Below are 15,285 nucleotides of genomic sequence, written 5' to 3'. Positions count from 1 at the left end.
GGTAAATGCAGTCTTTTACCCAGAGCAAGGGACTCAATAACCATGGGACTGAGGTTTAAGATGAGAGAGGAAGGATTTAGAGCCTGAGGGGCAATTTATTTCGAGTCAAGTCAAGATAGTTTATTGTCATGTGTTCCTGACAGGACAATGAAATTCTTGCTTTGCTTCAGCACAACAGAACATAGTAGGCATTGACTACAAAACAGATCAGTGTGTCCATATACCATTATATACGTAAGTACACACATGAATAAATAAACTGATAAAGTGCAAATAACAGATAATGGGCTATTAATGTTCAGAGTTTTGTCCGAGCCAAGTTAATAGCCTGATGGCTGTGGGGAAGTAACTATTCCTGAACCTGGTCGTTGCAGTCTTCAGGCTCCTGTACCTTCTACCTGAAGGTAGCAGGGAGATGAGTGTGTGGCCAGGATGGTGTGGGTACTTGATGATATTGGTGGGAATATGGAACAAGCTGAAATGGAGACAGGTTCTATAGCAACATTTAAAATACCTGCACATGAATAGGAAAAGTTTAGAGGCATATGGACCCAATGTGGGCAGGTAGACTAATGTAGATGCAACATCTTGGTCAGCATAGGCAAGTTGGGGTAAAGGAACTACTTCTGTGCTGAATGTCTCTTTGTTAGTTCAAGAATTTAAACTAATCATTTATTGAACATTCTAAATATAATTGTCTTTTACATTGTTGCATATTTTATTTAGATTTCAGTGGAATATAATGTCGTTATTGATTAAACTACAAATCCCAGCATACCTAGCTTTGTCTGTAAGGGACGGATTGGTTTAACTTCCTCTTCCTATGATAGCTGGCCTTGACTTCTGGGATGTTCTGCAATCAGCATTGAGGTACTTCTGTTAGTGAAGACATTCCTGGGAGTGAGGAGGTTCATCACCAAGCTTTCAACAAGGTATTTTTTTTTTAGATCTATGCTCCCTCATTCTTAACCCTCACAAATTATTTATCTCCCTTTTCTTTGTTTCTTTCCATGATTAGTGAATGCTGTGGCCTGGCCCACCTTGCAGCAGAAGTAAAGCCCTCTGAAGTTGTGACGTGTTTGTGTTTTAAAAGGACCGAGTGTAAATTTAACTCACTGATAGCTGCTGCGTGGCTGAACACTGACAAAATATTTAAAATGTTCAAAAGGTTATAGACAGATTTTTCTCAGTTAATCTGGAAGGAAAGGACATTGTGTCTGATGTTATTTGGAATAGTTGTGATTTGGCAAATCATAATTTATCCCAGATGAACAATGTTTCACCTGGAATCTGTTGGATTGTTGCATTGTAATATATTTGCTCAATTAATTACAATTATGTAACATAGATAAATTCAATACATTTCATTCTAGCCATTGTCCTATCCATTACCTTCTGAGGTGACAGGTGTTTGAACATAATTCCACAGGTGGTGCACACCTGTAGCTTGGGAGTCAGCTGTTGGGTCAGAGTGCAGTCCGGGTATAGATTAACCAATTCATCACCTAATGGCCTTTAAACAATCCATTTTTTAAAAACTGGAACATTGACCTTGTTTTCTCTCTCTGCAGACGTCACTTGACCTGCTGAGTTGTTGCAGAATTTTGAGTTTTTATTTCAGATTTTCAGCGTCTGCAGTATTTTGCTTTTGGAATTTTGTTCCCTCTCTCTGTCTGATTATGTAGAGTGTTGAAAAGTGCATCTTGTCCCAAAAGCACATTGCAAGCATTTTTTAGAAAAGGAGTGGGTCATTTAGTCCATTGAATTTATTATATATGTCAACAATATACCCACTTATGTTTAATGTCCCATATAATCCTAAAGTTTAATTTTCTTCAAATTCACTGTAATATTTTTTGAAAGAATTCCAGATTTCCATTGCTATTTACATTGAGTTTTGACACCTTCCTAGTTAATTAAAACCCTGTTGTAACCTTGGACTTTATTCATTATCTTTTGTACCACCAATGTTGATGTAATCTGTAAACCTGTTAATCATGCCACCCACATTCTCATATCACTGTTAATCAATCAAATAATGCAGGGAAGTCAGTAGGATCTGCTTGAATATTGTTAGTCTAGGAGAAATATAAATGTTTATGTTAAAGGTATAGTGTATAAGAAATGACAAACTGTAAATTTTCTTGATCTTGTGCTGGCCATCCTAAGAGCTAAGTATTTTTTTCCAGTATTGGAGACAATCCAGCCTATGATAGTAAATGTCTAGCCCTATGGCAACATTTGTCCAAGTGACATAGAGACCAAGATATAAATTTCTGGTTGAAGATATATGCAAATACTTCCACCTTGCTTTTGCATGCTGGGCTCCACTATTGTTAATACGGCATTACGTATGCTGCCTCGTATTCACTTTTTGATTGTCTACTACCATTATGATTAGATTTGGCAGCATGGCAGTGCTTTGATTTGACTTGTAGCTGAGCATTGACGTTCTGTTTTCACTGTTTACTATGTGAATTTGTTACCATACTCTTAAAACATGTCATGTTGGCACTACTCCTGGTAGGAAATACTACTATGTTCCTCATTAGAGTTGGATTGGTTGACTTGCTGAATATACAAAGCTTGAAGGATGTCCTCTTAATCTGTCAATGGGATAGCATATCCACAAAGGCTATAGTTACCTCACTGTCATGAATGCATGCATCTGCAATGGTTGGTCTGCAGGTGGGACAAAGGTAGTCTGACTTCAGACTTGAGCAACTGATTTCATTTTCTATTTTTACGGGAATAGAATAGCTTAACAAAGTTAACTATCCAAACTTACTGCCATTTTTCATGAGAAAGATGTCCCATGGCAGTTTGTATTATCAAGCAGAATTTGACACTGTATCTCATAAGGAGATATTAGGACAGCATGGTTAACAAAAGTTTTAAGATTTCCCCAGGATTAGGGTGGTGGTGAAGTTTCAGGATACAATTGCAGTCTCTTGAGCAGTCCCGCAGGATACTAGTTTTAATTTGTTCTCTGGCTTCTGATAAGCCCGGCATGACACCCATAGTCTGCCATCGCATGGGTAACAGAATGCTAGAAAGGGGTAAATAGATGAATAATTTGGGAACTGATAACCTCATCCTGCCACTCCAGCACTTTTTGCTTTGCTCAGGATTCCAGCGTCCGCAGTGTATTGTGTCCCAAGTGTAATTAGGATCTAAATATGGGGTATTTTAACATTGTTTTCTCCTATGTCAATATCCCTCAATGACTAGTTTGCTTATCCAGTCAGCTTTTGTAGATATACCACTGGTGCCAACTCCCCAGAACTTTGCTGTAGTTGTTCATTCCTCAAGAGTTATACAGAAGGGTGGAGAATGTTGCTGCCCAGAATATGAGCATTGGACAGATTGTGGTCAATCATCATTTTCCGTAGCCAGCCAAACACTGTACTAGCATTCTGAAGGAAATGGTTAATTTCTCAAACCATATCTACCTTTATTGAAGAGGCTACCAAGATAAGCGAAGTTGCATACAGGCTGGTCATGGATACTTAACCAACAGGATGGGCAAGCTGTGAAAGATCTAATTGTGGACTATTTTAGCAGGGGACAAAAAATGAGATGTTTTGCAGGCATGATGTATCAGGACCATCGTTTCATGTTCATTAGTGCATGAAATGTTGATGACTTGACCGTGAATAGTCAGAAGCATAATCTGTCAACTGCATCTGGAATCTGAAGTGACCTTGGTTCTGAAGTACAAGTTCCATAGGTTCAAGCGTTTTCACTCGTCCATGAGCTTCACTTCTTCGAAGCTTGTTGTTTATCAAATTATAAAGATAGCAAAAAGATGAGATGGGAAACATGACAATGAACCATTAGGTTGATCTTATGCTTCAATTATGCAAATTTCAATATTTAGTCTTCAATGATTTGCAAATAGAAAATAATTTAATCCTTATGTATAGAGTGGCAAGTTGTGTAGAAAAGGGAACTAGGATTAAAAACCGTACGTTTTTCAAATAATTAATACACAGAATGGGCATTGAATAAGAATCTAGTTACAGTGTTGATAGTGAAATCTATTTAAACTGGGTCCTGTTGGACAGACCTAATGTTTGTCCTAGCTTAACTTTTGTTTTTTATGGATTTGATCCGAGGGTAAATTTACATGGTAAAAATGGTTAATATTATGTTGAATAATTACTACATATATCTCAATATTGTAATCAGAGAAAAAGCTTTATGGAAATTGCAAAGTAAACCAGGTATGTATCAGAGCATTAAGTCTCCAAAATTAACAAAAGATGAAATTGAGATTTAAAGAATCCATCACGCCAGGAATCTTTCAGTGCAGGATAAGGCGATTGCAGATCTATGCAGAACTACAGTGCACTCCATAATGTTTGGGATAAAGACCCATCATTTATTTATTTGCCTCTGTACTCCACAATTTGAGATTTGTAATCGAAAAAACCCCACATGTGCTTAAAGTGCACATTGTCAGATTTTAATAAAGGCTATTTTTTATACATTTTGGTTTCGCCATGTAGAAATTACAGCAGTGTTTATACATAGTCCTCCCCATTTCAGAGCACCATACTGTTTGGGACACAGCAATGTCATGTAAATGAAAGTAGTTATGTTTAGTATTTTGTTGCATATCCTTTGCATGCAACGACTTGAAGTTTGCAATTCACTGACATCACCAGTTGCTGGGTGTCTTCTCTGGTGATGCCATGCCAGGCTTGTATTGCAGCCATCTTTAGCATGCTTGTTTTAGGGGCTCGTTCCCTTCAGTCTTCTCTTCAGTATATAAAAGGCACGCTCAATTGTGTTCAGATCGGGTGATTGACTTGGCTCAAGAATTGACCATTTTTTAGCTTTGAAAAACTCCTTTGTTGCTTTGGCAGTATGTTTGGGATCATTGTCTTGCTGTAGAATGAACCGCCAGCCAATGTGTTGTGAGGCATTTGTTTGAACTTGAGCAGATAGGATGTGTCCATACACATCAGAATTCATTATGCTACTATCATCAGCAGTAGTATCACCACTGAAGATAAGTGAGCCAGTACCTTTAGCAGCCATACATGTCCAGGCCATAACACCCCCACCACCGTGTTTCACAGATGAGGTGGTATGCTTTGGATCTTGGGCAGTTTCTTCTCTCCTCCATACTTTGTTCTTGCCATCACTCTGATATGTTAATCTTTGTCTCATCTGTCCCCAAGATATTTTTCCAGAACTGCGGTTGCTCTTTTAAGTATTTCTTGGCAAACTGTAACCCGGCCATCCTATTTTTGCGGCCTACCAGTGGTTTGCATCTTGCAGTGTTGCTCCTGTATTTCTGTTCATGAAGTCTTCTGCAGACAGTGGTCTTTGACAAATCCACGCACCACTCCTGAAGAGTGTTTCTGATCTGTCGGACAGGTTTTTGGGGAATTTTCATTATTAGAGAGAATTCTTCTGTCATCAGCTGTGGAGTTCTTCCTTGGCCTGCCAGTCCCTTGGCAATTAGTAAACTCACCAGTGCTCTCTTTCTTCTTAATGTTACAAATGGTTGATTATGGTAACGTTTGGCTGATGTCTCTTAACAGTTTTATTCTTGTTTCTCAGTCTCACAATGGTTTCTGTGACTTTCATTGGCACAACTTTTGGTCCTTATGTTGATAAACAGCAATAAAAGTTTCCAAAGGTGATGGAAAGACTGGAGGAAAGTCAAGGTGCTGAGAGCTTTCTTATACCTGCTTTAAGGAGGCAATTAAACACACCTGGGCAATTACAAAGACCTGTGAAGCCATGTGTCCCAAACATTATGGTTCTCTGAAATGGGGGAGACTATGTATAAACACAGCTGTAATTTCTACAATATGAAACCAAAATGTATAAAAATACCCTTTAATAAAATCTGACAATGTGCACTTTAACCACATGTGATTTTTTTTCCTATTACAAATCTCAAATTGTGGAGTAGAGGCAAATAAATAAATGACAGGTCTTTGTCGCAAACATTATGGAGGGAACTGTATGTATCTAAACTTCATTCTATCTGGAAACCAAACTCTTCCACTCTTAATAAGGTAAGATGAAATCAAATTAATACACCATCAAATACAATAAGATTTCTCTAAAATGAGTTGCAGAGGAGCCAAAATTGGCTCTTGGGAAGATTATTCCTGAAAAACTGAACTTTTAAAATGTTTTACCACCTTTATTTGAAGAATATTAATCAAGCTCAAATTTAACTCAATTCACACTTGGGAAAGCTGCAAAGCTACAAATAAAGACACAAAGTATCAGCAGGTCAGGCAGCATCTCCGAAGAACATGGATAGGTAACATTTTAGGTTGACACCAATCTTTAGCATGTAATGCCTTTGGACATTATTACATGGACATCCTGAAGGCATTTGCTGAAGTGCCTCATACAAAGCTTACTAGCTAAAGATGAAGCTCAGAGCTCAGATGAAGATAAAGAGTTGAAGGCAATTTATTGATAGAGTAGGGAAAAGGGCAGGCAATCAACAAATGGGAAGATGTAACAAATGTGGTTCTAAAAACACTGCAACCTATTTTCATATCAGTGATTTGCATGATTGGGATGGAATGCCATAGCCAATGATGTATAAAGAAAAGGACACAAAGTGCTGGAGTAACTCAACAGGTCAGGCAACATCACTGGAGAAACATAGAAAATAGGTGCAAAAGGCCATTTGGCCCTTCGATATAATCATGGCTAATAATCCAAAATCTGGCTTTTTCCCACATATTCCCTTGATTCCCTTAGCCCTAAGAGCTATATTGAACTTTCTCTTGAAAACATCCAGTGAATTAGCCTCCACTGCCATCTGTGGCAGAGAATGCCACAGATTCACAACTCTGGGGAAAAGATTTTCCTCATCTCAGTCCTAAATGGCCTATCATTTATTCTTAAACTGTGACCCCTGGTTATGGACTCCCCCAACATTGGGAATATTTTTCCTGCATCTATCCTGTCCAATCCCCTAAGAATTTTATAAGTCTCTATAAGATACCGTCTCATCCTTCTAAATTCCATCAAATACAAGTCCAGTCGACCCATTCTTCCATCATACGTCAGTCCCGCCATCCCGGGAATTAACCTGATGAACCTACGCTGCACTCCCTCAATAGCAATAATGTCATTCCTCAAATTAGGAGACCAAAATTGCACACAATACTCCAGGTGCGGTCTCACCAGGGCCCCGTACAACTGCAGTAGGACCACCTTGCTCCTAAACTCAAATCCTCTCGCAATGAAGGCCAACATGTCATTGGCTTTCTTCATTACATGCAGGCTTACTTTCATTGACTGATGAGCATTGCCGCGAGCATTGCCACTTTCATTTCACTGCACAACTCGTATGTGTATGTGACAAATAAACTTGACTTGACAAGCACACCCAGGTCTCGTTGCACCTCCCCATCTCCTAATCTGACACCATTCAAATAATAATCTGCCTTCCTGTTCTTGCCACCAAAGTGGATAACCTCACATTTATCCACATTATACTGCATCTGCCATGCTTCTGCCCATTCACCCAACCTATCCAAGTCACCCTGCAGCCTCATAGCATCCTCCTCGCTGCTCACACAGCTCTAAGGGCTAAGGGAATCAAGTGCGATGGAGAAAAAGCCGGAACGGGGTACTGATTTTGGATGATCCGCCATGATCATATTGAATGGCGGTGCTGGCTCGAAGGGCCAAATGGCCTACTCGGGCATTTATTTTCTATGTTCATCACATTCTCCAACTTTTCGGTGTTTTACCTATCCCTTTCCCATTTGGTGGAATTAAAGCTCAGTGCAATTCACTTTTTGGTGTGGTTAACATCAACACATGTTAACTATACTGCAACATGCACAAGAAAGTTCATTAATTGTGCTTAAAAAAAAATATATAGTATGGGTGAGAAAAATCACATCAGAGCAAGATACTAATTATTCTGGGGTTTAGTGTGGCAGAGATGACAAATTCCTCAGCAAGTTATATGTAACGCTAGGGGGCTTCACTTCCGCAAATCTAGAGATGATTCAAGACTGTGCTACAGCCCAACTGACAAGGCATATTAGTTATGCCTGGCACCTGTTTTTTTGGCCTAGGCGTCATCAGTTGCCAAGTACACTGCTCCCTTTTGCTTAAGGGCCTGTCCCACTTTCAGGACCTAATTCACCTCTGCCCAGTTTTCCCATGACTCATACTCGCAGCATGGTCATCACGAGGTCGTAAGTACTCGTGGCATCAAGTAGATCGGGGCGTTTTTCTAGCCTGATGAAAAATGTCCACAAGTAAAAAAGGTCGTGAAAATGGGACAGGCCTTTTACTGTGAATTTAAAAGAGCCTGGATATTTCTGGCACTTTCTGACCCATCTATCACAGCTCAGAACTCAAATCCATGGGTGGGTGATTACATACAAAATGTTCTCCCATGTATTAAAGGCAGCAATTATTATAAAAGACCACAGCTAAACCTTTAGTTGCAACAACAAACACTACAACATTGTCTTTGGTATTATTGATCACATTTAAGCTGCTGAGGGGGGATGTAAACATAGAATATAAAATGGCTTTCAGTGAGGAAAAGAATGCTGATCTTTTAAAATGACAGCAAGCAAAAGGGAGCTATGCACTTGCCAACCGGTCAAATGTTGGCCAAGAAAACAGGTTGAACAATTACAATTTACAATCCTTTAATGTAGCATAAATAGGAATGCTTAGTTTATTAAAAAAATCATCTCAAACCATAAACTGCCTAAATTCAGTCCTATCTTATCAGTGATCACCAAGTATGCCAGTAGAAATGATGAACCTGTAAGCTAAACATGCACTGCATTTCAAATTCATCACGCTTTGATTTTTCCCATGATGGCAAGTGTAGAAATGTCTTCCTTGCCTTTCGCTTTCTGAATTTAGTGGTGGAATTCTCAGATATGGAAGTTTTCTCAGATGCCTGTCAACCTGCTTCCTCAGTAAATCTTTTCTTTAAACATTGAAATAGTTTATAATAGTGGTTAATTTTTGTGGGTATATCTGTATTTTTATTAACATGCTCATCACAAAGCAGAACTTACTTTCATCTGCTTAATTGCAGCAAGCAGAAACTGAAGAGTACCATCATTGTCCAAATATGAACAAGGAAAGTAAATACCATCATTACCGGAGCAGGTCATTTTCTAAAAACCTGTACAAGAGAATATGTAAATAAGGGAGCTAGGGAAGGGTGTACAGTGGAATGGGGAAAAAAATCTCCACTTTCCATCCTAACTCTTGCCTTTCTGAAGTACTTTATCAAATCAATTTACAATGGCCACAATGGCTCAGAGTACCTGGTGTGGTCAGTGTATATATCCACCAATATTAACTTTCTCAAAAGTTTCTAAATTATAAACAATGAATAACAGGGATCATCACAAAACCTTAACTCTAATGATGCATTAATTTATAAATGTATCAACTGTAACGGCTACTCCATCATTTTGAAAATAGAGCACCAGCTGTTAGGCTTTGGTGATTTACTGGATCCTAAAGTTAATGTTAAAAGTCAAGAAATAGCTAATTTTCAGGGTCAATAATGTATGCTAAATTATAACTACTGAGATAGGCTCTGTGACCCATCACATCTGTGCAAATGCTTTCAAAGAGCTATATTTACCAACAGGCCTAAGCGTTTCCTGTTGTGCATTATGTTTCTCATTCCTCTCAAAAGCTCCCTCACCATTGAATCTTCCCTTAGCCTCATCTAGCCTCTTGACATGGCAACATTCTGGCAAATCTCTGCTGCCGTTTAAGGCCTCGACATTCATTCCAAATACAGTACTTAGAATTTGATGCATTATTTCAGTTGAAGTGTAAATTGTATGCAACTTGTAGCATAATTTCATTTTGGTACGCTTCATAAGTGATAGGAGTAGAATTAGGCCATTCGGCTCAAAAGTCTATCTGCCATTCAATCTATCAATTGGCTGATCTATCTCTCCCATCTAGCCCCATTCTCCTGCCTTCTCCCCATAACCTCTGACACCCATACTAATCAATCTCTACCGTAAAAATATCCACTGACTTTGCCTCCACAGCCTTTTGTGGTAAAGAATTCCACAGATTCACCACCCTCTGACTAAAGAAATTCCTCATCTCCTTCCTAAAAGAACATCCATTAATTCTGAGGTTATGACCTAGACTTTCCCATTAGTGAAAATATACACTCAATCCGAGCCTTTCGCTATTCTGTATGTTTCAATGAGGTCCCCCCTCATTCATCTAAACTCCAGCGATTATATGCCCAGTGCCATCAAACGCTCATCTTATGTTAACCTGCTCATTCCTGGGATCATTCTTGTAAACCTTCTCCAGAGCCAACACATCCTTCCTCAGAAATGGTGCCCAAAATTACTTACAATATTCCAAATGCAGCCTGACCAGCACCTTGTCTCTCTAGAGATTAAAGTATGCGGCTATTTTTGAAATACCAATTTATCCAGTCAATTTCTGTTCGAATCCTCAGCAGGTTATTCCTAAAAATTATAATCTTTGACATATATCATCTCTCATCTATGAGCCAAATAAACTGGAGAAACTCAGCAGTTCAGGCAGTATCTGTGGAGGGTAATGCTGCCTGACATGCGGAGTTCCTCCAGTAGTTTTTTTTTGCTCAAGATTCCCACAAATGCAATCTCGTGTCTTCACTATATACCTTTCTGCATTTCATATTTCTCTGCCGTTTTTTTTTTCACCAGTCTACCTAAATCATGGTAAGATTTGCTATTATTTACATCATCGTTTAAGTGTTTGCAATTATTAATTATTTTAGTGAAAACAGGCCCTTCGACCCACAGAGTCCACGCCGACCATCGATCACCTGTTCATAGTTTTATGATATTTCACCTCATCCAGTCCCTACACATTAGGGCGATTTTGAAGTCAATCAACCTACACGTCTTTGGGATGCGAGAGGAAACCGGAGCATCTGGAGGAAACTTGCGCGGTCACAGGGAGAACATGCAAACTCCACACAAACAGCATCTGAGGACAGGATCAAACCTGGGTTGCTGGCAGCTCCATCAGATGCACCCTTGTCTGATGCACCATCAGATGCAGCCCATAATTTCAAATTATACCAAAAGGAGCAATGGTTCAGAGGGAAGATCCAAATCCCATCTTTATGCTTAAGTTTGTACTCAGCCACAAACCAGACTTCTACAGTTAAATGATGGGTTGCAACTCTAGGTATCCAAGTCTTTTAATACAAAACTTAAAAAATAAAATCTTGTTGAGGTGTGCACAGTCAAAAGCATACAGCAGCTTCAATACATAATGTCCCATCAATAAGACTGAATTCAAGACACATGTAATTGTTACCTGGTTGTTGATATAAACATGTACAGATGAGCTGAAGAAATTATACCATATAATTCTGTTTCAATTTTACAAAATGATTAAAATTTGAAGTTTCAATAACAGGCAAGGTCAAGTATCTTAAGCAGAGGGTGAAATTAGTGTCAAGGCAGTAAATTGAACTGCTTGTATTGAACTGGCAGTTTCTTTTACAGTGGCAGAGTAGCTATGAGTGCATTTTGTGCAATGGACAAAGACCAAATTCACCCACAGTGGAAGTGAAAATGAATTTGAACTCATTTACATCCCCAGAATTCATACTATACAGGCAGCATGTGACACTATTGGAACTCCTACCGATACTGTAATTTTCACCCAAAGACTGACCTTGATCTTGTAAAAAAAAATCTACGTTGACAGTTAAATGCCTATCCACTGATTGCTGTCATTTGAGATCCAAAACTAATATTAGGCACCTCATCCACGTATGAAGGTCATAAACCCAATTTCAGCATCTATCACAAGTTTGTTATTATTAATTCTTAAAAGCTAGGCCTCATTATGCCTTTTTACACGCATGAAATATGCAAACTTTCAAGGCCTTCCCATCTATTTGCCCTCTGCTTTTACAAGAATCCAAAATTTCTCCTCGTCCGAGGTGACAGCTACACAACTGCTTGAACTCAACAATCAGAGCCATTTTTTAATACCTGAGCAAAAATTAGAGCATTTCATATTGGTAACTAGTGCATTGCCATTGTTCACATTAGCCCAAATGTTTCATCCACTGACTACGCATAGATGACTTTGGGTATGTTCCTCATGTCAATTGCACAATTAACTGCTTTTTAGATATTGCACACTATGGCCAATGGTAATCAATGTATAGCTGACAGAAGGAATATCTTTTGACAGGTTTAAGGACATGGCCTCTAATTTTCAAGTGTAGCCTAGCTAAGGTAGTCCTGCCATTGAATTAAACATCTGCTGGAGTTCCCAATGTATGAAGATTTATCATTTTTTTGTGCAAGAGCAGTTAATGAGACGGAGGGTCTCGACCCAAAACATCACCCATTCCTTCTCTCCAGAGATGCTGTCTGGCCCGCTGAGTTACTCCAGCATTTTGTGTCTATCTTGAGACATTTTAATTCTAAAATCCTTGAGTACTTTGAAAACTAACAACTGCTAATTCACTCACAACTGGAATTAAAAAAAATTAGAAGTACTCATCACATGCATCTTATTCTTCATCCAGAATCTTAAACCAATAACTATTTTCAATGCTTTACACACCTTTATGGGCAAAACCCTAACATCACTCCAATGAGCTTGCTACATACAAAATGCAGCATGTTATTTTTGTCTTTCTTGGTTCACTATGTACTTTCTACAAGTCTGTACGCATTCAGAGTATGAACATTTGTTATAAGAGCACAAATATGTACTTTAAGATAACCTAGCAATTAATCCTTGAGCAGTATTGTTAAATGTGCTATTTTGTGAAATCAGTATGTTCTGCTCTGCCTCCAAAATTCATTCTATTCAAGGCAATGAAATGAAGTTCAGAGGCAGAATACAATGTGTTGACATTACCATGTTGTATGTTGCAATCAGAGGCCAATTTCCAGGCACAAGGTTGTACAATACACGTTACCTCCAGCAATCAACCAACCATTAAGAGCATAATTTGAAATGATTTCCATTGGGACAGAAAATGAAATCCATCCGGTTTGTCATCTGAAAAGTGAACAATGCACTTGAATTCAAAAGCCAGAATTTGTTTGATTAATTTGGACTGGCTATTTGATGCATCTTTTGCCAAACTGCACTGGACTAATTGTTTTCCCCCATGTAATAATTTCAATGTTTTAGGAAAACAACAGAAATTTTTTTTAATGTAAATTTTTACCGTTTCCATATTTCAATAATGTACAATTATTTTACTGGTGATGTGGCAGGGTATGAATTCATCCCGATGCAGTTTAGTAAGAGAAGGTCGTACCCAACATATTTGTGTGAACTAGCAACACTGAAATTTCATCTCCAACTTTGTGCTCAGTGAATCGAAATTGCCAGGATATAATCCAAAATAAGGGAATCACTACACTGACATGCAAACAACAATACAACATGATAGCAATGCATTGAGTCAGTGAGATGCAAAACCTACCAACCCAAACTATCACTGTTTAGTCATGAAACTCATTTTGTTCTACTCTCTTCGCAACCTCATGAATTTCATTTACCATCCTTAAAGGTTTTCTCAAGATTGGCAGCCATCGCTGTAAAACATAATGTAGAACATTAGAGACAATATTCTAATCACACAATAGGATATTAGAAAAGCTAACATACCACTTCTTCGTCGACACCTGGGATAAATAAAAATAATCATATAATCTAGAACCCTCCAATGTGGAATGAACTACTCTTGGACCTCTGCTAGAGCTACAGTAGCATGGGAATAGTATGATGCACAAAAAATTAAAACTAAAAGTCAAACTCTATTAACAATGCCTTGAAAAAAGTAAAGTTAAATGATGCGTCTTGAATCTATATGCAGTTGGCTTCTTTCTCCTGTGATGTTGCAAGGACCGAAGTTTAGAAGATACAGGAACCTCCCAAAAAGGATGAACAAGAACAAAAACGAGGTAACACATGAACATTAATCTAAACATTTTCAATTAAGGTGAACATGGTCCACAGTTTGGTACACATCTGACTAAACAGAACTTGTATTTGTTGTTATTACAGTTGGTTTAAATAAAAACTGTCTGACCAGAGTTTTTCCAGTAAAAGATCCCCAATTGCTGCATTTACTAGCCACAATAAAACTGTTTCAATCTCTGTGGTCACACATTTAACAGTTCAACAGCCCTGAAGATAAGATATTTTAAAACGTTGAACGAGTGATTATACACGCAATAAAGACCATCAGGGTTACAAAATGTACTGAACTATTAATGTAAACTACACTAACGCATATAAACACAATGAAGAGCAACTAATAGTGTCATTTCTTTAAGTATCTTATTTCTAACACTTAATGATTGATAAATGCTATTAATTTCTAGTTTCAATACCAATTTATATTTTGGTCTTTAAATTTGTTCTCCTATTTTCAGTGTTTCATAGGAGGAAGATTCCCAGTGTTAATGTAATGCTGTGTAGTTTTGCTGTGCTGGTTACTGAGTTATGTAGCCACAGTTTTGAGTTATCAGTGCAGATGCAGTAAAGAACTGCTGGAGATGGCTCAGTGGAATCAAGAATGCCCTTTCCTGTAGAGTTGTTGTGTGACAATCTGTGAAGAGCGTCAATGGTAGTATATATCAACAGTGCTGAGTTCAAGTAAATTCACTGTGCTTTGATAACTGGCATACGATTGCTGGTTTTGGGATTCTTGGACTCCAACTTAGCAGTCTCATTCAAAGAAGGATAGATTTCCAGGTTTTTGCATCGTTCGAGAGGTTCCGCCATGTTGCAGTGGTCATGTTCGCAGCAGCAAGCTTCCCCATCTAACGTGGACTTGAACATTGTTCCTTCTTCATGATCCTTACAAAAAGAGTTGGGGCAGAATTGGCAAAAAATAACAGAGGGTTTTCCACAGACATCACAGTGGTGCCAGGGGCATTCCCACTTTCCTGAAAAAAAAATGACCAACATGTATTAATGAATGCGCACTGACAAAGAGCAATAAATTAAAATACCTGGTGTATTTCTATTTTTAATAACTAACATAGACGTTGATATCCATTCTGCTTCACCAAATTTCAATTACATCAATATATAGAACTTCAAAATTTTACTTTCCCAGTCACACTGATTACTGACAATGGAAGATGCGCACACAATAGTGCTGGTTAATAAAAATAATAATTTTACAATTTGAATTTGATAAATTACCTAGCATCAACTAATTATTATTTATGGAAGGGTCTCAAATTTCTACCAACATTATACAGAGTTCTAAATTCATTA

At 38.2% G+C, this 15,285-nt stretch overlaps 1 protein-coding gene and 1 long non-coding RNA gene across 15 annotated transcripts in view; one reads left to right on the top strand and one right to left on the bottom strand.

The window, feature by feature from the left end:
- The first annotated feature begins 636 nt into the window (after nucleotides 1-636).
- LOC129708393 (uncharacterized) overlaps nucleotides 637-15,285 on the top strand; it is a 44,073-nt gene continuing 29,424 nt past the window's right edge. Inside the window, exons 1-2 of one of the 6 annotated variants that reach the window (XR_008725366.1) lie at nucleotides 637-932; nucleotides 13,871-13,958. This is a non-coding gene — a long non-coding RNA (uncharacterized LOC129708393). The remainder of the gene's footprint in view (nucleotides 933-13,870; nucleotides 13,959-15,285) is intronic. The other 5 variants (XR_008725359.1, XR_008725360.1, XR_008725355.1 and 2 more) reach the window with 5 other exon arrangements.
- The window catches only part of nsd2 (nuclear receptor binding SET domain protein 2), a 99,574-nt gene continuing 95,483 nt past the window's right edge, over nucleotides 11,195-15,285 (bottom strand). For all 9 annotated transcript variants that reach the window (XM_055653761.1, XM_055653292.1, XM_055653212.1 and 6 more), the window contains one exon: nucleotides 11,195-14,948. In XM_055653761.1, coding sequence (XP_055509736.1) covers nucleotides 14,662-14,948 — 287 coding nt within the window. In that variant the 3' untranslated portion in view covers nucleotides 11,195-14,661. The remainder of the gene's footprint in view (nucleotides 14,949-15,285) is intronic.

The sequence above is a fragment of the Leucoraja erinacea genome, chromosome 1, assembly GCF_028641065.1.
Source record: "Leucoraja erinacea ecotype New England chromosome 1, Leri_hhj_1, whole genome shotgun sequence".
NCBI lineage: Eukaryota > Metazoa > Chordata > Chondrichthyes > Rajiformes > Rajidae > Leucoraja > Leucoraja erinaceus.
Note: the sequence above shows the minus strand (reverse complement) of the source record. Positions and strands in the feature narration are given on the sequence as shown.